Source organism: Vidua macroura, chromosome 4, assembly GCF_024509145.1.
Source record: "Vidua macroura isolate BioBank_ID:100142 chromosome 4, ASM2450914v1, whole genome shotgun sequence".
NCBI lineage: Eukaryota > Metazoa > Chordata > Aves > Passeriformes > Viduidae > Vidua > Vidua macroura.
In genome coordinates, this window is record NC_071574.1 from 24,315,668 (window position 1) to 24,340,719 (window position 25,052).

At 40.3% G+C, this 25,052-nt stretch overlaps 1 protein-coding gene across 1 annotated transcript in view; it reads right to left on the reverse strand.

Moving 5' to 3' along the window:
- EMCN (endomucin) overlaps positions 1–22,826 on the reverse strand; it is a 53,101-nt gene extending 30,275 nt beyond the window's left edge. Inside the window, exons 1-4 of the mRNA XM_053975642.1 lie at positions 22,695–22,826; positions 6,551–6,610; positions 4,161–4,265; positions 3,656–3,763 (exon numbers count right to left, since the gene is read on the reverse strand). Coding sequence (XP_053831617.1) covers positions 3,656–3,763; positions 4,161–4,265; positions 6,551–6,610; positions 22,695–22,755 — 334 coding nt within the window. The 5' untranslated portion in view covers positions 22,756–22,826. The remainder of the gene's footprint in view (positions 1–3,655; positions 3,764–4,160; positions 4,266–6,550; positions 6,611–22,694) is intronic.
- Between the last annotated feature and the right edge of the window lie 2,226 nt (positions 22,827–25,052).

The window sequence follows — 25,052 nt, forward strand, 5'->3', positions numbered from 1 at the left end:
GCTCTGCAAAGAATATAGACATCTCCATGTGTGGGAAACCTTCCTTGACCAATAAATCAATCAAGGAAACACTTTGAAGGGGCAAAACGAACTCCACCCAAACCACGTTAAAAAACCAGCACAAAAGCTTTTTAAAATGGAAGACTAAAGCTTTTCCTCTGAGCTTGTATTTTTAGCATTAACACACATACAGGTCTTGCCCCCATGATCAGTAGCCTGAAAAGCCATTTGCATGAATGAGCGCACAAAAGCTTTGGAAAATCCCATTGTAGCAATCCCAATGACATTTTTGCCCATTCAGAGGAATGAAAATCGGCTAGGGAGGAAACCAAACAGACTCAGTTTTAATGTTTACATCCATAGTTGATTGCAAATGCTGTCTGCGGCTTTATGTTTCCTGGTAAGCAAAATTCCAAAGTATTTCAAAATATATATTTTAAAACTTCTCTCTGCATAAAAGGTCTCAGCAGCCATTGTTTACCTATAGCATGTGCTAACAAACTGAGGAAAATTGAGCAATACCTATTACAAGAATGCTTTTCTGGTAGTGTTCCTGAGGTAAAACTTACTTTTAAATTACCAGTAGTTTGATTTAAAAAAAAAAACCTCCACTGTTTCCCTTTGTCACTTTTTAATATACCACTGCACCATAATGTATCATCATCCAGGAGAGTGGCATAACTCAGAAGCACAACAGTCAAAAATCCACTGTTCTTTGTCTGAATACTGATCTTACTGATGCTTGCTCCATATTCAAGGGAGGAAGAACAGAATTTTTGTGGCATTTCATTTCTTATTCTCTTTGATAACTTCAAGTGTCCCAGGATATGAAATCCTGATTGCAGATGCAATTTTCTGTGGTGTGACACCATACAAATTCTTGTTTTAAGGACCTGAACTGCACAAGTGAGGTCACTGACTAAATGTGAACTCTTGCATTTGAGCATTGCATATTGATAAATAAGAAAGCTAAGGAGACCAGTCTGATGTTGGCTTCTAATACAATAAACAGGGCAGGAAGGCAAGCAGGAGAGATTGTTATCTGTGGCCTGCAAAGGAAAAGAACACTGAAGTCTTGAAAAAAAAAAAAAAAAAAAAAGGACAAAGATCTTTGCATGATTTCAGTGTATGGAGCACTGGGGGCTTTTCCTGAATCTATAATAAAAGGTGACAGCAGCCACAGAAATTGCAGCAGTGACAGGGAGCCCCGTCAAATCTCAGTTGTGTAAATGCAATCCTTTGCTGGAGCTTTTAGCAGAGATTGAAGCAGAGAAAGGGATGACTTCCATTACAAAATGACAAAGGTGCCTGCTTTTTATTAAAAATCAGGTATAGTAAAAGTAAATTTTGAAGTGTCATAAAGGCACCACCAACTTCTGCCTCACACAACCAGTGCAAAAATGGGGAGAAATGAGTGCTAATGAAAAAGAGACAGTGGCCAGCTTTCCCCTCCTGTCCATTCTGAGGGCAGGAGTGATGCTGTGCCTGCACTGCCTTCAGGGAGTGCAGCTCTCGCAGCCCGGTGCTGCTGCTGGGGTGCGGCAGGGGCTGTGAGGGTGCAGGGAGTGAAGCCAGGGCCACCCTGCTGTGCCCGTGCTGGGGTGGGAGCGCAGGGATGGCTGAAGCCAGCAGCCGGATGGTGGCCAAGGGATCTGAGGGTTTTCTACAAGGCTTGTCACACACGCAGAGCCCCGTGCCACGCCCTGTCCCAACACCAACACCTTGTGCCCCATCCCACTCCTTTCTGTTGAAGCCAAGGCTATGATTTTCTTGAAATGTAGACCAGAATTTTATCTTTAAAAACCCACTAAAATTGGTTTTCACATACAGATATTCCCAAGTACTACTTCTGCATTAAAAGATGACACAATTTTTTTAATGCAGGGCATTTCCAATGTCCTGGACACGCTGTGCCAGTTTTCTTTCTTACAAAGGGGATTGAGAGGCAGAAAAGCCCTGTTTTTAGGTTAATTTATCAAGCATTTTTTTACCACAAGTTTGAGGGGGGAGGAGGGCTTAGCTAAAATGAGGAGTTTTAAAACCAAACCACAACACAATCAGCTAGGGACTGAACTCTCACTGGTGGGAAGAGAATGCAAGAGCAATGGAAAGGAAGCAAAAAGCTTCCTGCCCTGGCCCATCACACCTCCAGCAGCAGTTTTTCAGTGCAGAGCTGTGGCTGGAGCTAAGCTGCACTGGCAGGCATGCCTTTCCTCATTAGCTTTCCTTCTCCTGCCGGGAGCTCTACCTGTCACCGAGGTTTAGTTCCAGGTGGCTGTGCCGCTCTGGTAGCCACAAGCCAGGAACTTCTGCCAAATTGAGAGGAGCAGGAATTACATCCATAATGCAACCTGCCCTGCTGTAGGCTTCTGACAGGCCTGCAGTGCCACAATTGCAAGTTCTAAGAGATTTTTTGGGGCCTTTGGTATCTCTTCGAGCAGCTTGTGTATTGGCCAGGCTGTATGTATTCTGTGACTCATTGACAGTGGCATTTAAAAGCCAAGCCAAAACCTCAAAGATTTTGGGCTGACAATCAGACCACTCCTTATACAACACACAGCAGGAAAGCTGCATCAGTAGAAAATGAAACCATGAAGTGAAAGGGGAATAGTTCTCCAGGAAGCTTGGCAGGCTTGGGTCCATGAGGGGTGGCTTTAAAGGAAAATTTGCACAAAAAAAGCATGCAGGCTGCTTCACAGGAGTACCTTTTCAGACAAATAAGCCAAGGGAAGAGAAGTCACATTCTAATAATTTGTAACAGTTCAGTATGCTGTAAGCATCAATTCTGAGTACATTGGTTTATCGTTGACTGCTGAGGTAAATATCTGGAGTACTTAAAATTTTTAGTCAATTAAAAATAAAAAAATGGCGTGTTCCAAAGCTCTGGTTCATTAGAAGACTGGAGCAAACATTTACAGTGCATATCATAGACAAGTGAGACTGAATTTCCTTTTAAGTTTACTGAATTCCTTTGGGATGTTATTATATTATTTAAAATTAACCCAAACTTGCTGGATATGTGAGTTTGATTTTTTGTTTGGTTGGGGTTTTGTGGGGTTTTTTGTTTGTTTGTTTGGGTTTTTTCATTATTATTATTTTTTTCTAAAACCCAAGCTGATATTCCAGGCCAGCACAGGTTATTCTGAAAATTTATGGGAAATACAAGTATCTCCTTAGATTGATGCAGAGTAATTAGTACCACCTCTCCTTCAGTACTATGGCTCACATAGTAACATAATAAGCATAGTGTTGTAACACATATAAAAATAAGAAACAAAGGGGTGTTGTTCTGATACCATTCTGATCACATAAAATAGTTTATTTTTTATTTCATACTTATTGAAAAAAAAAAAACCAAACAAAGAAGAAAGTAAAAAAGTAAACCCCTTCCAAATACATCTCTCCCAGTTACTGGGAGATGAACATCCTGTGTAATGCCTTCAGATCACCTCCATTACAAATTAAAGTTAAAATATATTCTTTGTGGAGGATTCCAGGGCAAGCTTCATTTAAGATATATAATATGTAGGAGGAATAGCTCTGCTTCCCTAAACCACCAAACTACTCTTTTTGACCTCCTTTTACTGTTTTGCAGAGTTTTACAGAAATGTAGCACAGAATCACTCAGAAATGGCTCAATGAAATCATCACTTACTGTTTGTGGTGCTGAGACTTGTATTTGCTGCTGAAGTCACTGCTGGTGGTTTTTCTGTTGTACCTTGTGTTGTTTGTGATGTAGCATTAGGTGACGAGGGCGTGGGGCCTAACACAGGAAAGGCATTCAATTTATTTCCTTGATTTTGTAAACACTCATAAATCACACCTACTGCCCTGCTTGCAGACTAATTTTAAATTATCAAAAGGATATTTAACTGAAATTCAAGATCAACAGGGGCAGGGCCCACTGAGTGCAGGGAAAGTTGCTCCCTGTCCCATAGGTGGGTCATCCCACTGCAGACAAGCCTGTGACAATGCACTTGGAAGGCATAGCTTGGAGCTTCTTTTAAGCCTGACCAGAAGGGAGCTGCTGCACACACCTGTAAGGTTGCACCAAAGAGTACACTCCCTGTAAAACAAATTCTCAAACCAAGAGGCACTGCTGCCTAATTTCCTCAATGACCACTAGAACAGCATCAATTAACTTGGAGATTTTCACTTACTGCTTGTGATGGTTTCATTTGTAGCTCCGACTGCAGTTGTTGTTAGCACTGGCGCTGCCAATGTTGTTGTTGTTGTTTGTGATGTTGTTGTAGTCTCAGGTTCCACTAGTGCAAGAAAGGCATTCACATCATTATGGATTTATTTTATCATGCCTAAATAAACATCACATTGCTCTAGCTGTGTTCTCTTACCAAGGCAGTGAATTTCTGTTTAGAGGCTGGCCCTCACAGAGCTTTATTACCCACAGATTTTGAAAGAGGATTCAAAGTACATATGGTTGGTTTCAGAGGGGAGGTTTGGCCTGTGAACAACCTGCAATTGCCTACTGAAAGGTAGAAATTGTACCTTCCAGCCAGCCCCTAGAAGAGAGGCACAGGATCTTTGGGTGCTATACAGAGGTGGCTTGACTTCCAAGGGAAGAAGCGAGGGGAACAGAGCCTGGTGTGGATGGAGGGGTTCAGTGTGCTGCTGGACTACCCCTCTGAGCAGCACTTTGCTGCCTACTTGTTTAGCAGGAGGAGGGATGTAAAATCTCCATAAAGTGTGAGTGACACACAGGAACACAGCTTATAGATTATAGGTAAAGAGCTGAAGGGGAACAAACTCCACTAGTCTTTGGGCAATTTTTCCCTGTGCTTGCCCACCTTGAGACACATTTGAGTCTTCTTCATTGACCAGCTTTCCTAGACCTTCTTCCTCTGCACTCAGACTTCTGGGGGAAAAGGAGCACCCAGCAGGCCCTCCTCTTTGGAGTACCGTATAGCTTAGGACCTTGTGGACGATATGAATAGTATTCTCTAGTAAATTATATTCCTTGGGGTGAACTCAGTGCCCCTTTTAAAGTAACTCCTAGTTCTGTCCTCAAGAGGAGTGAGACTTGGAGGCTGAAGGGAAGGGAAAGGGCTCCTGCAGGCAGCAGGGATCCCTTCCCAGCCTCTGCTGGTATGAAGAGATGGGAGCAGAGCTGCCAAAACGTCTCTAAAGCAATAGCAAGGTTTAAATCACCTTGTCTTGCTGTGCATGGATGGTCTACTGCAAGTAGTACTTCCAAGTACCCCCAGCACTTGCTCAAAGAAATGGACTTACCAAATTACAACCAGGGAATCTGGACTAAAAAAACCCATAACCAATCAGTTTAAGAGTCCAGCTTTCAATTCTGTGATCTAATGTAAACAGGAAGTGCTACTGTCAGCTACAGAAGCTCAACTAAACACCTGACTACTACCTCTGCCTATATATATTACCTCTCTTAGCATTTTTAATGGATAACATACATGGAAGAATAGGAATAAATCATTGCACCCCATGTAATTTTCACTCATATGACTTAAGTACTTCTAAATGCAATGTTCACACTGGAACTTTTGAAATATAACTTACACTTTCTTTCTCTGCTCTCAGTTTCCTGGCTGTTCACCTAGCATAGCAATGCCTCAAGGAATGGCCCTCCTTGTTCCACACTTACAAATTGTTTTAATCTCATACTGCATTTCTAATGTTTTTCTCATAGTGGCATAAATACTAACACTGCTTTCCCTTCCATGAAGAAAAGCTGCAAGAAAAATTTCAGTGAAACATTCAAAGAGTTAACTGACTGTGAGGTACATTTATGAAGTGTCTTTTAAACAGACATAAACATCAGGGTTTTTGAGGACTGCATAAAAGAGCTGCAACACAATTTGAATAGGTCTAAGTCTCCTGCTGTAAAGAACATAATATACATATATTTCACCTGGTTGCATCTTATCCACCTCCATTACTAGCACTTCAAGTGTATACTTCATAATCTCCATGCTTTCAACTCCACAGCAGACTCATTAGTATCCCCAGTTATCAAAAAATAAAATACTGTGTCCACGTTGTCTTCTCTCATATGTATAACTTATTAAATGCAGCAGTTTTCAATATTCAGACTAATAAAGGAGTTCACATGAGTGAAATATGGTCAATATTGATTTTACATAAATTTTCATAACAAAGCTGCACAATAAAGAGAACTAAATGTGACAGTTGAAGATGTAGACCAGAACCACAGACTTTTAATATCTGAAGCATGTATTTTCTCTGTTAAGTCCTCCTGAACTGGGAGTCTTTGGTAATTTATTAATCTCTGATCTCACTTGAAGCACTCCTTGAGAGCACAGGAACCCAGAGAACCTTTTTCACCTGAAACAAAAAGTGCAGCCTGCTCAAATTAACTGTCTCCATTCTAAGATATTTCAATCCTTTCTTTGCAACAGTTTCATAAGAGATTCGGGGAAATACATTGCTCTATGATCACCTTGGATGAAATAATTCGTTTGGTTTCTCCCAGAAGCTGGAAAAGCTGAAAGTTAGAAGGACAACAGGATCTTCAGAACACCAGATAACAGCAAATTGGAAGTCTTACCAGCTTTTGTTGTTACTGCAGAAGTGGTTGTCTTGACAGTTGTGGTTTGAATGCCTTCTTCTGAAAGAAACACAGAAAGAATCATATCACTTCTGTACCTTCCAGATCTATTTAGCGCTACATAGTCATAAAAACAGAGAGCAGCTGGACCTTCCTGGAAAATCAAATTCAGAAGCTTATCAGCAGAAGCAACCAAATCATATAACTCTGCTACCAACATTTTCAAGCTATAGCCTAAATCTCTTCATTTTGCCCTGACTACTGTAATGGGAAGCATCTGCTGCTGCCTCCCACTTTGGACTGCATGCTCTTTTCCTGGACTAGTTGGGAGGGGGGAAATGGAGGCAATTAAAGTGGTTTTTGCTATCTCCTCCTCTCCTTGAATACAACCACAGTTGTTCTGAGTCTTCAGGGTGGAGGATTAACTAAAATAACTGGCCACAGGAGTAAGCAGCCCTTCTCCTGCCTTGAAGTAACAAAATTGTACTAGCTCCCTGGCTAGTACAAGCACTTCAGGAGGGCTTTTCAGCATCACCCTGATCCCTAAATGTGAGAGGAAGAGGAGAATTCCCAGAACATGGCTCGAGAACCACCACATTGAAAGACTGACTTTCCCCACTGCCCTCATTAGGCACCCAGCTATTAGGGTTTTACTGTCATAAATGATGCCAGTCTTAAAAGGTCATTAGAAGGTAGCTCTTCAATACTACAAAACAAATAAATAATCCAAAAAAGAAACTTCAACAAACAAAAAGCAAAATAATCTCTGTCTTTTCTTACTGTGCTACAAGGTTGTAACATCATAACTCAAAATGTGTTTTGGCTTCAAACAAGATTTTCAGTCTTATTGCTGCGGTGTTTGTATTTTTCTACTAAAAGAAGGTAGGGGGTGTTGAAAGGGGTGAAAAACCTGCACTGACACAGGAACAGGCATTTCTCAACCAGGCATTTTAGACTGCTGTGAGACAAGTATGGGTACATTTGAGGAGGAATAGATCAACTCTGTAACTGAATGGGAGAGGAAAATGGCACAGGCTAATCCCCATGTGCTGTCAGGTTTGAAGCGTGACATCCTGTCAGGCTGCATTAGCATGCTGTAATACAAACATGCTAAACTGAGTCAGGACAGCATGTCAGTATTCTTGTGTGACTCCATTCATGGTAATATCTGCTGGCATTCTCTCTTTTTTTGGCTACAGGGCAGAACAGTCAGTTTTGTTCCCTTTGCTTGGTGTACTGCGCTCCGATTAAAATTTCACGAGCATCACCCAAAGCCTGCAAAAGCCACAGATCTAACCTGGAAAAAAACCCAACCAACCAATGTAATACAATTGCAGGGGCTCTGCAGAAACATATTAAGGTCTAACCAGATGAGTCCTTACAACTCCTCTCCAAGCAGAGTGTTATCAGCCCTCTTGACACCTGCACATTTCTAACAGGTCTCAGCCCCTTCCCACTGAGCCCCACTTTCTTGGGCATCTTTTTTAGGTATGCTGTTGCCTCCATAATGCCTTGTCATAGCACATGCTGTCCCAGTTTGACATGGGCATATCTTATATAAAATTAAATGAGTCCCCTATGGGCCTGCTGCTGCCCCAGCTCTACTCCCCAGAACACATGGACACAGTCACACCATGCACAGACTCGTGCACACTGCATTTAAAATACAGGTTTTCTTGCCATGTGGTTACCCAGTCAGAGTAATGCTTCATAGCCCACACTTGAAAAACTTGGAAAACAAATTTTATCCAGAGAGACCTAAAGGCAATCTTGTTTCCCCAAATGGCAAGCATTTTTCCATCTCTTCATTCTCATTATGTGCTGCTGACAAAGCTCCTATATCCCCCACACCACAAGGCCACAGCAGTAGAACAGAATGTTTTTTCAACAGTGCCTACATTTCATATGGTTTTGTTTTAACATATCTCAGTAGCTACCATGTCTGCAATGCCAGCTAAACGTACTAGCTGGCCAATCAGCTCATTCCCAAACTCACTCTTCCCAAAACTCTTCCTCTAACTCAGCATGACTTTGTAGGAAGCTCATTGCAATACTTAGATTATTTATCCTTTAAACATGTTCCATTTAATAACCATGTTGATAGGCCAAGGTTTCCTCAAAACTAAAAAAAAGTGAATATAAGTCACAGTTTTATTATGACTCACTATTTGTTGATTTTATCACAGGTTAGAGATAAACTATGATAAATTCAATTAACAGAGTACAATAAAGTTTTATGAATTAATTGTTTTCTTAAAATGGTGAATAATTAACCATACTTTAAAAATAAGTCGAAAATATCATGCAAAAATGTTTAAAATGTGTCAGGATTGTGGGGGGAACTGTTTGATTAAAAGATATGATAGAACTGATAGAATGTTTTTCCACACCATCAGGAATACGATATGCTCTTATTTGCAATTTTAAATTGTAACTAAGGAGAATCCTACGGGAGATAAAAACAAGAGATCAAAAAAACGATAGAGAAAATAATTTTCACTATTAGAGATGGCTGATAGACAAAGAGAAGGACAGAAATCTTAATTTTTCTGCTCATGTCAGGTTGGCTGCAGGCTCAGATGATGGACAACTAAGTTACAATTGCCTGTTTTTTTTAGCAAATTTGAATGCAGTGATCCCTTTGATATGAGAGCACATGGATGTACTCTGATGTAGGAGTGGCCAAAACCTACTCAGCCACTGTTTCCACACAGAAACCACTGCCATTTTCTGTGTTTGCTGGCAATAAACCCAGCTAAAGGAGCATGGGCAACACATGATGCAGCATCCTTTAACTCCCACAGGAAGTTAAAAGGCTCTCAGACACAATACTGTGCTGATGCTAGTGGTGGTAAGATCCAAAAAGAAAAAAAAAAAAAACAAAAAAAACCACCAAAACCCCACCATGTTTTAAAGCAGATAATAAGGCAAAAAGAAATCCAGACTGGGAGAAACATAACAAGAGAGGAATTAGAGAAGGGCAGAAAGGTCCAGAGACAGTAAGACAGGGTCACAGGGAAAAATACAAAAGAATTAAGAAGCGATCCAAGAACATGTGACACATGGCCACAAGACCAAACTGAAAAGAGAGTAACTGTTGTGGTTTGTTTGGTTTTTTTTTTTTTTTCAGGTTCACAGAATCTCCATTTATTGTCTTTTCTAGGTTGGATTTAAATGATATATTTGTTCCAAAATGAAAGCATTGGTCTTCAGATTTTGAAATGGAAAAACCAAAACACTGAACTTTCTTCTTTTAAATTCAGAAGGAGTCCTTAAATTTAGACAGGGCTGACTGATAGCCACAGTTGTCCTCAAGACTGCAGCTTTTGATGTAGGTTTCAGTCTCTAAGATCTGAGCTTGGAGTTCTCATAACCTTTTCTCTCTCTTGTTTATTATTTTTACCTTTACACTGGAAAGATAGACAGGTTCTGACCTCATGTTAATTAGGTGCCTGTTATTGCTATAATCAGGACAGAAAAAAAAAAAAAAGGAACGATTGCATATTATTATATCAGTACTTCTGTTTGTACCCTACAGGATACCACAGGTTACCAACCACAAAGTTTAAAACACCACATGAAACAGATAATACAAAACATACGCCAAAGCAAAAACATTTTAAAATATTAATAGATAGTTCAAAATATATATTGATTATATTCATTACATGAATTACTGAATTTAAGTGCTGTATGGTTTGGCATCAATACCTAACTTCAAAAATAAATTATTTTTATGGAGAAGTCACTCTTGTTACAGATAACAATTGGAATGGCTTGTTTGACATTTCTTTCACTTGATATTACACTAAACAGACAAAACCACATGGCTAAAATCCTTTCAATCAGATGAAGTACTTGGTCCAGCTTCAGAAGCATGTGAAAAAGGATGTGGATTCCTGGAGGTGGGGAGTTAGCAGAGAACCATAAAAATCATCAGGAGTCTAGAGAAAAATGACCTCTCAAGGAAGGATCGCAAAAATTGCATTTGCTCAGCCTAGAGAGGGAAGGATTAATCAAAGGCACAACAACAGCAGTCAGTAGGTGAGGAGTTGCAGCCAAGACAAAGGAATAAACTAATGTCCACTGAAGTTTGAATGAGAGGTAATGGACAAGGGAAATTTGGACTATAAACTCTGCAGGTATTTCGGTGCCTGTGTCTGTTGGCATAACAGCCAGCAGCTGGTTGCTTTCACCATTTTGCTGAAGAGAATGTAATATATGCCCACTCAAAACCTGACCAATGCTCTATAGGCTCTACCTGGGAACAATTGCCAAAGAGGTGTCCTGAGGAAACCTTCACACAATAATTCTTTGCTCCAAGGTTATAAAGCAGAATCTACAGGTGTTTATATTATGTTTGGCTATTATATATTATCATAGAATCACAGAATGGTTTGAGTTGGAAGGGATCTTAAAGATCATCTAGGTCCAATCTCCCTCCTGTTGGCAGGGACATCTTCCATGAGACCAGTTTGCTCAGAGCTCACCCAGTCTGGTCCTGAACACTTCCAGGGAATAAGCATTCACAGCATACCCGGGCAACCTGTTCCAGTACCTCACCTAACTAATTATACTCTAATTCTAGTAAAAAATTTCTTCCTAATATCTGATCTAAACCTACTCTCTGATCTAAATCTACTCTCTCAGGATGTTATATTATGTTTTTTTGTGCAACCCCGGGCCTTTGCAACTACACATAAGTCATGGAGAAGTCAAAGCTGCTTTTTTGATTTCTGTTTTTCCACACCATCAGGAATAAATCATGATCTCTTTCTAGCCCATGATAATTCTGCCAGCTCTCATGACTGTGAAAGAGCCTCCTGTAAGCACTGTTCCAGTAGTACCCATGTAAAGACTGTATAGTTCATAAAAGAAAAAAATTCCTTTTTTGAGAAAGTGATAGCTGTCCTTGTAAGAAAATCTAGTACTAATCTGGGAACTCAGAGGTCCCAAGAAATAAATGCTGCCTGACACTGTACACAACTTGTTTACTCTTACCTTGGAGCTCTGCTGTCTGTTACATTTTCTCTTTCATTTAATGCTGCTTCATCTCTACATGCTCTTAGCTGATCTTTCCCCAGGCCCAGTATAGTCCTTGCACTTCTCCTATTTCTGTTTTCACTACTCATTTGTCTTTCTTTCCAGTGCATGACCATTTACCCTAAACCTTGAGCTAAATTTATTTTTTCTTTTGTAGTGCATTTTGTGTAAAGGCTCACGCATTATCCAAAGAACAAAAATACAGATGTACTGATAGAAGAGGTTTAAGTGCAATTTTAACAGTGCTATTTGAAACCATCAACTCCTTTCTTGCTATTCAAAGATAAAAAAAAAAAAAAAAAAAAAAAAAAAAAAAAAAAAAAATCTCGTAATGAAACATTCCAGAAATAAATTTTTAGAAAAAAGGGAATAACCCCCCCCCCGATATTTTTTCTGAAAGAATTAATCTTATAGAAGTAATACAGTTTCTAGTATTTAATAGTTTCTAGCATTTAATCCTTAAGGACTCATACTTAAGATTTTCCTTCTATAGTCACATAAACTAGATTTTAAATGGGAACCAAGGTTCTGACGTAATCCTCTGAATGGCTGAAGCTGATAACAGCTGACACAGCAGATTAAGTGTGTAGAAGGATATTAAATTAAACAAAACCATTTGCAAACTTCATGAATTTGAAGCAAACTCAGAAAACCTCACAAACTTTGTGTTTTTATATTTCTTTAGTGTGCAAAGCAATACATAAAGTGTGGCATGCCTCACACACACATTCAGATGTGCCTGTGACAAGACCTGCACACAACCACTCAGGCTGTGACAGTCCCTGGTGAAAGGAAACCTGTGTCCTCACTAACAGCCCTATGCTAGTCACTGCAACTTCACCAAAAGCTAGAATTGCACAGTGTTTTTCCAGCCTGGTCTCACAATGGCTTTGCATTGCTGCAAAAGCTCTTAATGCAGCCTTTTTCAACATAAGCCATTTTCCACCTCAGGATTTTCTCCGCTGTGAAATTCTCACATTGGCAGCTGCAAGGACAATGCAGAGCCTGAACACAGTTACACTGGCCATGTTTAAGGTGAACCCCTGTGAGGTGTATTTAGATACTACAGGCAATGCTAAAACCATAAGGTAGGGAGAAAGGCCACATCCCTTGCTGCCTGATGCCAACCAGCTGGAAGCATGTGATTCCTGCTGCCTAGGGAGGTGGGAAACCACCTCCAGTTTGCCAAGCTGTCACCTTCCTTCCAGTCACGTTTCTCTTCAGTAACAAACCAAAAACATACTATACAAATCCTACGTGGGGAGATCTTACATTTAAGGTCAACTTTCTACTTCTTCTCTGTAGCTGCTGGTTCTGCTTTGCAGGCTGGTGTCACACAACAGAGACAGCCTGCTGCAGAAGAGTGGGGAAAACTTACAGGCATGAGCATAGGGGAAGACACAAAGGCAAGGAGAAGAAGTTCCTGGGCCAGAGAGAGACACAGAACACTCTCCCCACAAAGGGCAAAAGCACCTGAAAACAGCTGAAAGAGGTGGATATTAGGGAAGGGAGAGCATAAATGTAAAGCCCCATAGCTGGAAAAGGAGACAGGGACAGGGCTCCTCCTGCATTGCATGGGAATGGGCAGCAACAACTGGGGCAATGTGGGATTTGGTTTCTACAGAGGAAACATAAACTGGGTGGGCTGGAGGCAGCTGGCAGCAAGAGCTGAGGGGAGGAAGGAAAGGGAGGTAGCTGCCACAATTTTTCCAGCAGGGAACAGAGAGAAAGCAGGAAATGCAGCTTTGGTGCCAGCAGTGCCCAGAACTCCTCCTGCTCACCCAGGCGTGGGGCTAGCATGACCCAACACTAAGCACCAGCAGAGAGCTTCTGGGAATTACCAACCCCCAGGCAAAAGGCTCCCACAAAGCCTGCTCACAGCACCCAGCAAACAGCTCCTGCTTAGGGACCTGCTGCACAGAGAAATATTGACAAGGCAGATGCCAAGGACCAGCCTCAGCCAACCTGGCTGTAGGTTGGTGAGGGCTCCCCTGCTCAAAACATTAATGAGAAATGTTGGCCAAATGCCCCTGTGTTACTGAGTATTTGAAACAACCCAAGCACAGCATAATTTGCCTCTTTGCATGTCTGGGCATAGAAATCTGGGCACTTAAATAGCCAGTTTTAAGGGGCTTTTTTATTGCCTTAGAAGAAATGCAAATTCCCTATGAAAGGCTTTTAATCACAAGTTTTCTCAGTGTGCCTTCTGCTCGCATGAAGGTTGGTGGATATCTGTATTACTGTGTACTACAGAGGGATGAGTACATTGTTTGCACTCCACAGAACAATAAATGTGCTCAGCATGTTCATCAGCACTCCAGCCTTCCTTGAACGAAGGCTCCAAGCTCTGCACTTCTCTTTATTTAAACCTGTTAGAAGTATTTAATAGGTTTTAATTAAACCCTTTAAAGCTATTTAAACCACCAGATTGCCACCCTTTGATTGTGATATATTTGTTTGTCCATGTGTAAGATAAAAGGTAGGAGTTTCTAAGGACTACATTATACTACAGAAAATGAACTTCCACCCCCCTCCTTGTGTTAGTCAAACAAAATAAATTTGAAAAATATCCTTAGAGGGTGCAATTTTATATAGAAAGCTTTATACATATTGTGCATTGCTGAGCAGCAGAAGAAAAAGAAATAAAGGAGAGCCCCTTTCCTTGCAACAGGAAGGAATAAGTGTTGGTGCAAGTCACCCCCATCCAGAAGGCAGAGAGAAAATTGTAATGCTTACAATGTCTTTTCCTTAACATGCTATTGGCAAGCCTATTTTTGTTTCCCATGAAAGAGGACGTTTGGGTAGGGAGATACAAAGCAGCCAGAGCAGAAGCTGAGCCCAGGTCAATCAGAAGCTCTCCTTTTCAAAGTGCTGCAGAAGTTAGGAAAGTCATATAGCTCTCTGCTATGTTTGTGACCCAAGTGCATCTCCAGCAGCATGACTAATTGTATAATTCAGGAAAGGGTCACTGCAGTGTCTGCTATGATGTATTTATTTTTAGAACATCCAGGATCAGCCTAGACACCCATTTTAGCCACACCCGCCCATGCCACTCTGTTCCTGACAAAGCTCTGAAAGCCTCTGGAACATCAAAAAGCAGTTCCTGTCAGAAAACTCTGTGGAAACACTGTAAATTGCTTCTATAATTAATGTAATTCCGCGCTCAATGGTCCATTGAGACTCTCTTCATCTTTTCCACACTGCCTAGAATGAAGGTTAAATGGTACAGAATATGCCAAAGGGATGGCCCCAGATGGGCTTTGCAAGCCCTGAGTGCAGTACAGTCTCACTGGAGTTACTTTATATGCAAGGAGGAAGGGTATACTTCGAAAATATCTCATTTCTCTAATTGGCACATACAGCTGATGAAGACCTCCTCTTGCCTCTAAGTTGCCAAGCTGATGGAATACTCATGTTATTCCGAATTTCTACCAATCTGATACAACTGCTAAGGTCAGATGCAAAACTGAAACTCTTCTTACAAGCTTTATGTAACAAAGTATTCCCATTTAAAAACAAAGCTGTTACTACAAAGAGCACTCGAAACAGAGTGTCAGCACTGAGGACTTATCCTATCAAAGAGCAGTGGGAACTGCTGCATTAGCCACGCTGGCTCCCACTGCTCCTGCTCTGAAAAACAGCTTCCTAAGGGAACAGAGTGGCCCACATTCAGGATGCTCAGGCATGTCAAAATTCCAGCTCTCAGTCAGTGCACTGGGAAGCCATAGTGAGCTGGGAGCTGATCCCATCATGCTGGTGAACAGCTATAGACATCCCTTGTACTTTTATTGGCAATTAAAGCAATTGTATTCCCATGACAATTACAACTATTACATTGTGAATAAGCTGTTCTATTCCTACACAAACCTTTCTGCTCTTCTTCAACCTTTCCTCCCATGAATGATCAATCCCTACTTTCCATTTTGCATCTGGAAACAGCAGTTTCTGCCAGCTCTTAGAAATGCAAGGTGAAAGCAATTAGGGAAGAAGCAGACAGTGCACTACAAGAAAGCATCTCTAAGTCAGTAAGATAAATTGTGCACTAGTTCACCTAAATTCAAGAACATTAAGACATGCCAGCCACATGACTCCATTAGCACTGGGAATGGCTTGCAAAAGTAGTGGAATCCTCTGGAGCCATTTGGACTAGACAGGATAAAATGTGCAGAGAACCAAAAAACTGCTGTGCACTGGGATTTTTTTGCCTCTAATATGTGTGCTGTGCCCTTTCCTTGCACATCTCAGAGACTGGGTTATTTGGCATAGATCTCAACTTTTTTTTGCTGTTGGCATGTTGTAAACTAGTGAGTTGCTGCAAACCCAACAGTTTCTTAAATACTTATACATTTGCTATCATCTGAATAACAGCAAATATATTTATAAACTACTCTTATAAGAAAAAACCTTCATAAAGAGAACTTAAAATTGCTCTGCTGGAAGAGCCTTTCTGGGCAGCCAGCCTTTGGTGTAGCTACAACTTGCAGGGGTTATGTGATCTGAGTCAAAACAGAGGATGTCCAGACTCCATCTGGACTCTATAGGATGTCCAGAAAGCTCCATAATTCAAAGAATTCAGTACTTTTCAGAAAAAGGTTTTAACAGTCCTATGCCAAATGAGTAACAACAGTGGAATTGCACACTGGTCCCAAACACTTTATTCAATACACCACAAATTTCTGACTTTATGAGCATCTGTAGGAGTTAGGGGTAGATGAGGTTTGACAACTTAGCAGGATTTTCAGAGTGTCTAGAATTCCTGGGTAAAGAAAATCCCCAAATTATTGCTTTTGTGGACTTTGAATGACCATGGAAGCATTAGCCATGTATCGTGTCAAAAGCTGCCCCTCTCTACTGGACATGTGACCAGGAATTTGGGTGGAAGGCATTTGAATTACATATTTCTTTGCAGAATAACCATCACCTATTTTTGCCATTTTGTCTAGAAATATTTGGTGATATTTTTGCTTCTGTAACCTTTGAATGAGTTTGCAAACACCTATATTTACATCATCTATATTGTTGTGATATATAACCCGTGCTGAGATGAGGAGGAGTAATTAATCTGTCTAGGAAGGATGATTTAAGGCTATCCTCACAATGGGATAGATAGAATCCATATAATAATGTTAGAAGGTTATCAGCACTGTATTTCAAATAAAACCTTAGACTCAGTGTTGAGCATGAGAAAAAGTAGGGAAAGTAGTAAAAAAATAAGGAATATATGGGGTTCTGATCACTTCAATGAATTAATATGCAGTGGAAAGACACCTCAACAAGTAAGTATTTTATAGGGGAAAATAATGCAAATCGGCCAGGAAGGTTAGAAAATCTCCTGGCACTCTTCCTCAGACCAGCTAAAAGCCTAAGCTTTCACCATTCTTATCAGTTGTTGCTTCAATGGCCAAATTGAGACATTTGGCCAAAACCAACATTAATCTCCTGCTAAAGAGTACGAAAGAAGAAATCTGCAGGAAGAATAAACATCTCATTAATATCATAATGTTAATTGATTTAACCCTAAAGTTACACTGACACTCCTCAAACCAAGTACCATACTGAGAAACCACACCATTAAGACAAACAGAGTGTGCTTTTTAGAATGATTACTTATCTTGTAGAAATCTTCAGACAGCAAGGCTGGTGTAGTGCTCCCATCCCAGCAAAACACAATTTTGTCAGAGTGATAAGACAAGGCAGAATGGTTACAGCAGATAATCGTGATGCAAAATTATGTGCCACTTGCTCTGTGGTTTCAGAAACCTGAGATGCATTGCTACCTACAACATGCAGCTAACATCCAGAAGCACATTACTGCCATCAAAAAAAGAAAAAAAAAAAAGAAAGGATTCAAAATTGTTGTAAAACTACTTTACTGATCTACTGATAAACAGGATAGAATTTGCACTTGCACCAAAGGCCACTTTCCACATAAAAGCAGTCAGAAAATCCTTGCCCTGTTCCTAGTTTGAAACATAACCTTTGGAGCATCTTCTAGTTAGTCTGGCCTGAAAGGGGTTGTTGGCTACTCTGACTGCTGAGAAAAAAGTATTTTGAAATTAATTTGGACCCTTCCAGACCAGCCTCTAGTACTTGTGTGGGTGGCAGCAGAGGGCTTCCTACCCCTTCCTACAACACCCCAGCAGCATCACACTTGCTGAATTTTATTCCAAGTCATCATATTAGCAAGCAATCATCAGTTCAGTCTTCTCTCATGGGGAGGTAGGGCCAGAAGGCACAGTGTGGAGATAACATCATATTAAATTGTGTCAAACCCCATTTCCTACAGCAGGTAGGTCTGGCTGATACCACATGTCACTGTTAGGGCATCCAAGGATCCATTTTCACAAGAGGAGTGCCAAGGTATTGCTACCTGATATGTCAGCTGCTGGAACAATGACAGTGACTTGCAGGGCAGGATGTGGTGAAAATCAGGGGTTTGACCCTTCTGTTTTAAAGGAAAACCTCTTTTAATAGAGAAACCCATTTTTAGAGTGCTAGTTGAAACCAAAAGTAATTGTTTGTCTTCCAAAGAAGCCAAGTATTTAATTCTTGACTTGCATTTGGAAATAACACCTGCTACACACAAATCCAACTTTGTCTCTCTGTTTACAGAATTGCAAAATAAACCCATTAATGAGTCTTCCTTGAGCCACTGCAGCAAAAATTACAAACAACACCACCCTCTTCCCCCTCCACTTCATAAGGGCCATAAATAAAAATGATGGTTTTCCATGAGATTTTACTAATTTTACATGTTGAACTTAGTCTGGCTATCAAATAGTACCAGTTAAAAGTACTCCCATCCCAAGGTTAAGAGTTTCTTAAAGATTATTTTCAATTTTTACTTTGGCAGTACAAATTACAGTACAAAAAAAAAAAAAAAAGTTGAAGTACTTTAGCAGGTTTTTCCACACAGGACTCAGATGTATAAACAATCTTAGTCCAAATTCGAGGTATTTCCTAGTTAGGAAAAAAAACCCACAAAACCAAACCAAACCTCAGCAGATCTTTTTTCCTAATTTATAAACTAGTGAAGATTAATAAGAACTCTAGGTTTGAACACAGATAAAAAGAGTCAGCTAAAGAAAAGAGAAAACATTCTGGTAAATTTTCAGAAAAGACAACCAATTTTTGGGCACATTATACAGTATTATGTATTCCCAGGTTTGGAGCTGAATGCTGTAGGCAACTTGCCCTTCATACTCAGTTTCCATTTATTTTGGCTGTAAATCATAACCAAGCAGGTATCAAGCCATCTGCTTCTATCCTCAGTAAATGCAGTAAACTTGCTTTCAGGTTTGGGGATATAATGTGCAGTTTTCTTCTGTCCAGTAATAAATACACCTTTAAACTCCATTAGTCAAAAGCTGTCCCAATATGCAAAGGATCTAATGAATTAAAGGAATGTGGGGGAAAAAAAAGAACAAAAAAAATCTGCACAGGAATAAAAATTCAATCTTCAATTAAAGACTATCATAATCTCTAGCATTATAAATTTATTTTTCACAAAGCTAATCTTTGCAAACTGCTAGAAACAGTGAAAGCACCAAATTTTTTTTTTTTTTTCACAACAGGAAAATCCTCAAGACATCCAAAGTTTTGGTTCAAGCAAGTTAAAGGTGTAAGAAAGTCATATCTAAAGCCTATTCACATTTCTCAATTTTTCAGAAATAAGACAATGATCCATTTTGACCGTCTGTGCCTTGCTGGTTGTCCAGAGAATAAACATGAATAATAACCCAGAGTGAGGTGAGACCATTCTCAAAAGCTTTCACTGCTCAAAACAGTTTAGTTAGTATTTAATTTTAAAAATTAATTTTTAAAATACTTGAGGGCTTGTGAGCAGAGAGCACAGAAGCTGGAAAAGAAAAGGCTATCCATCTCCTCTAATTTACATCAACAAGAGCAGCATTCAGACAGCAGCAAATGTGTGTAGTAACTACAAGAGCCCTGGCTTAGTAGAACTTTTCTCAAGCTATTAGCCTGGGAATTGGGATTAATCAGCTGTGCTGTAGGTTTGGGACGCTACACAGCATCCCCGTAATGAGGAAAGGGGCTGGGAAGCTCACATTTTAGGGCTGATCCACAGTGAAATGGAGCAGCTCCAAATTACTTCAGGGGCATTTGGTCCAAACTCTCAATGCCAAGATTTGCTCCTACCTTTCAAAAAAGAAAACCACCCTTGTTTCTTTGTAGTTCCATCAACTTTGACAGATAAAGCTACTTCTGGCTGTCAACAGGGGTCAGCACACCCCACCCCTGGACGTGTCCAACACAAGGTGATTCATTCCAGCCCCTCTGCTCAGGTGCACAACCTGGACACATCCAGCCCGATGCCAAAGGAGCACAGCCCACTGTCCTCTGCCATCATTTCTGCAAGAAACCATCCTGAGTGTCTCAGTGAGAAGGATGCAGTGCTGTGCTACCAGCACTGTGTGGAGGATGTTTGCTGTGCAGCCACACTGTATTCCAAGACCAAGGCACAAGAAAATGCAACATCTAAGCACTTACATTATAAGCACATGCCAAGGCTTCTCCTCTCATCTTTTAGAAGGAAAAAAGTTCACATTTACACATTTTTAATGTAATTACATCCTAAGGCAGACTCAAGAGCATTCCTATTTGATTACTACAATTTGACATTATATTTTTGACACATCCCAGTGCTGCCTGTTTAAAGCTAAAAATGCTATGAACCAACCTAGAAAGCATTTTTATTTGAGCTACATTTTGAAACAGGTACAAATAAAGGGCAATATGCCAGGAGAACTGAACACCTTGAGATGAGCATGAAGGAACTCCTGTTTTAAGCATGTCATTTAACTCCCAGAAGGTTGAGAAAAGTCTAGGTAGGAGGAACAAGTTGTCAGGGGGCTATCAGCCTCCACATCTGTACATAACTGAGCCTCTAGTAATGTGCTGACAGAGGGCAGACTCCACCAAAGTCTTACAGGTTTTGAGGATGAAAGACCCCAAGACAAGTTAGAAAATCACATAGAAAAGCACTATAAGCATACAGCTGAAGACAAAGGATGAAATTTGGAAGCCCCACAGGAGACCAGGTATGTTCTTTACTAACCACAGTGGAAATGTCCTAGTCCACTTCTGTATGATATACAAAAGATACACAGGCAAGTACCTTGTGTGTGGCACATGAAAAAGTTGGAAGCCCACACATTTGTCTTGGTGAGCTTTGAAGGCAAACTACTCCAAAACCTGGGGGAGGGAATATTAAAACAGCAGGGTGGGATTTAGCCTTCACTAAAATTATATTCTATATAATAATTATATTATTATTTATAATTTTAAAATACTACAAACAGCTGGAGAAAACTCTTGTTGCTCTCTCCAATGCTCAAAAAAAGGAGACTCCTCACCATCACTTCCCACCTTCAGACTACAAGATTCTGTTGTTACAGCCCAGATGACTAGAGCACTTTAGAGAACACAAAAGGTGGAAATGCAAATACTTTGGTCCAGCTTTGCACAACAGACAATAAAACCACTCCTGTCTTAACAGGTTGGTGCATGGGGCTGCCTGAAGCAAGCTTGACTAGAGCATATTACTTTATCTTTCACAAGCATATAACTTTATCTTTCACTCCAAATTTCCCCATAGATTTTCTTAATTTTCTAATGTGAATTTACCAACAGAATTTCACTACCACATCTACCTTGCAATTAAGTGTTAAAAATACTTTTTTTTTTTTTGTTTTTACAGAACGAAAATCATTCAGAAGAAATGTATCATACATAAAATCTGCTTATTCATTGTCATCGGTTCTGCCATGTTCATCTCATGCTCTTTTAAGAAAGGACTGTACAAAATTAGCAGAATTCCTCCCACCTTTGCATATTGCTTTCTGGTAAGCTTTATGGACTGTTGTGTTAAATATGCTCTTTTTGATGCAACTCCACTTTGCTTTTCAGAAATTGTGAAATTAAAGCTTTGACAATGACAGGAAGACTATTTTTACTAGGAGTAGCAGACAGAGAATAAATAGTACCTCAACACAGACTTTTGGGGATTGTACTTAACTTTAAAAGCAGTTCTTTCTGTGGCACAGGCTTATTTTTAATCTCCTTTATTGATTTGTTTCCCTAACAGCAACAAGCCCAAGCAATAGCATACGATACACCACAAAAGACTAGATTTCAACACATAACCTGAGCAAAAGTTGATTAATTTCGTCTAGATCAGGTAATCTAGTATTATCAGATTTTTAAGTTCTGGTTAATAGATCCTTTTTAGGCAATCTAGAGGCATTTGTGGAAGTTGTAGCCCAGACAGACAGGAAATGAAAGCACAGTTAGAATATATATTTTACTTCAAATGTATCTTTTGGCAAAGGTGATGGTAGACTCTGGCTCTTGTTGCAGTGTCTTTCATCCTTTCAGGTTTTACTAGTTAATTCCATTTTGAAACCCTGATCTTTCAAGCTGAAGAATAACAAAAACATCAGTTCAATGACCACCTGAACACCAAAAGTTGTACTAAATCTGTGCATTTAAGAACCATATCTACAAGATACTGCACCGAGTAACCACTATGACCCCTAGGTTTGCACCCCTCATTATCTGACACCTGACAAATATTGTAAGTCCCTATATCTTTGGGATATAATTTCTTAGAGACATTCTTGAAAATAATTTCTTAGAGACATTCTTGGCCAAACCTATTGCTGGCATAGTGTCAGGGAAAACTATCAGGATGGATCTAATTTGCAAGAGCAAAGATTGCAAAATCTTTCAGGCATTTCAATTGTCCCCTTAAAGCCATCTTTGCAAAAAATGCTTTAACATGTAGAAGAAAACCAGAACTGAAAACTTTTGTAAATACACCTCCGCTTTTGACTCCTCTCAGATTTAGGAGCTTCATGACACCTAGAAAGAAAGCTGTCACAAAAATACAATGGCAGGAAAGTTTTTCACAGAACACATTTAAGTCAACTGCCAGTTAGTACCTTCTCCTCCAACACACAGTCTTTCAATCACTGCAGTAGAAATGAAGAAAAAGCACCCAGCAACTGACAGCTCAGCTTTTGTTCACAAACCACTTGAGAGATGTGACAAGTCTATCCAAAAAAGCCAAAGAACTTACCTCCTACAGTGCAAACACAGAGTACAGCAAGGAAAAAGAAAGCAGTCCCCAGGAGCTTCATGCTTGGTGGTAGTGCTGTCAGCTCTCCCTTGTGCAGCTGGGCAGGGAGTGCTCTCTCACTCTGAGGCAGGCCTTAATTACTCCATGGAAAAAGGTGTGTGGTGACTGTGCCTGGTCACTGCCCATTCCTGCTTATTTTGGGGACTTTGATAAAGAACAGGAGGAAACACAACATACTCCCTCTGGGAGTTCAGTACAGAGGAGATTTATTGTTTCAGTCCTTACAGGAACTCCTTTTCTTTGGCAGTGAACCATGTTTTTGTTAATACGTTATTTTGTTCTTCTTCAGTCATGAGGTCAGGAAGGTTTCTGAACAGAAGCAAATCTTTCCTTAGGATATGCTATACATCACCAGCTTTCACACTGAAGCTTAGGATACTTTTAAAGCACATGTTTGTCAGCAGTGAGTGAGCCCAGGTAGAGGGGGATAACACAGTCAGGAACAGAGGAGCAAAACAAGCAACAAGAGCCCTCATCTGGCTCTTTTCTGGGCTGTGTAAAGTGGCCCTGCTGAAAATCACAGCTTCTTCATGTTAGAGAGTCTCCCTAGAGAGCTGCCATCCTGCAACCAACAGGATGCAAGGCCCACCAGAATAGGGAGAGGAAGTGGCTCCAAGGAGATACCCCAGTAGTGAGAGGCTCTGGGCTGTGCATAGTTAGAGCTGGGGTGGGGGGGGTTTCCTTTACATGAAAATGGGTCCTCTTTTTTTTTTTTTTTTTTAATTTGAGAAGTTGCAACTAGCCTTGACTGTATCTGCTCCGTTAGTAATGGAAAGGTTTTTTTATTCCTCTGTTTAGGTACTTTCTGTGTCATGGGATGGGAGTACAGACCCCCAAAGCAAGCCTCTTACCTGAGCTGTGTAATCAACCAGCACAGATTCTCTCTCTTCTCCTCCTCAGGACACACTGCAAAATTTTGCTATCCCTCCTTCTCACAGCAATTTCTCCAACTTCTGGGGAAGAAACCTCAGCAGAGCACTAGAGTTAAAGGCTATCAAAACATGATCTTGTAACAGTCCTGTGCTCTGCCCCTTAGAGATTCAATGCAGCTGATGGTAATTAATCACAAACCTTCAACCACAATAAGAATGAAGTGCAGTACGTTTGCTCTTCTCCCTCTTTGTCAGCTCACAGGAAAAACTGTGGAAAAATTGACCTAATAAATTGGCCTGACTAATTAAATAGTCAACTCTACTTATTTCAGTAATTAACATGTTTTTTCTTTGTGACAGGTTGTAGCTATAAGGGGAAATTTTGGAATGGCTTTACATGCAGGAACTTCCAAGACCTAACCCACAGTGCTTCCAGTCACAGTGCTGTTTTATCCATGGGATGAGGTAAATGGTAGTAGCTTGGCATTATGTGTGGAATCATAGAATTGTTTAGGTTGGAATATACCTTTAAGATCATTGCACCCAATCACTAACCCAACACTGCCATGTCCACCACTAAACCCTGTCCCAAAGTGCCACATCTGCATGTCTTTTAAATATTCTCCAGGGATGATGAATCAACTGCTTCCCTGGGCAGCCTTTTCCAATGCTTGACAACACTTTCTGTGAAGAAACCTTTCATATTTACAGCCTGAACCTCCCCTGATACAACTTCAGGCCACTTCCCCTTGTCCTATTGCTTGTTAATTAGGAGAAGACTGACACAACTTTTGTTTAAAGGAATTACATTGCTACATCTTAAAACTCTGACACATCCTCTGCAGGTGACAGAAGTTGGTGCTCAACAGAAATCTGATGCTAGACAATTAATTTCTGCCACCTCATTTGGACAAACCTGGGTATTTGTACCCATGAGAGATGCAAACATGTAAGTTCTCCATAGCTGGACTGTGTTCTCAGCATTATTGAAAAGGATCCCACAGAAATAAAAACTTGACTCACAGGGTGGTAGGCCAGACAATGACACTTTTGCCAAGTTCATCAGAGCTTATGCAAGGGAGTTGCGCCAGTGCTCTGTTTTTATGCTCATTTTCTGCTGACATAGGACTGAAAGTTAGAATGGGCTAGGAAAGCAATAACTGCTGCAGCAGAGAGCCTTCAATAAAGATGACAAATCTGAACACAGAGAGTGAATTCATCCCAGGTTAGTACTGTTCCTAATGTAATAAGAGGGACTCTAACCTTTTATTGCTACCACCTGAAATGTTAATGCTGAAGAAGGATACAAAAAGGGATATTATTTTATTGACTGAAATGAAATCTCTGCAAGATGTAAGAGGCATGAAGGTATGAGGACAGAATCCCTTCCTTGGGTTTTGAGGCTCAGAGAAACTGTCTGAATATC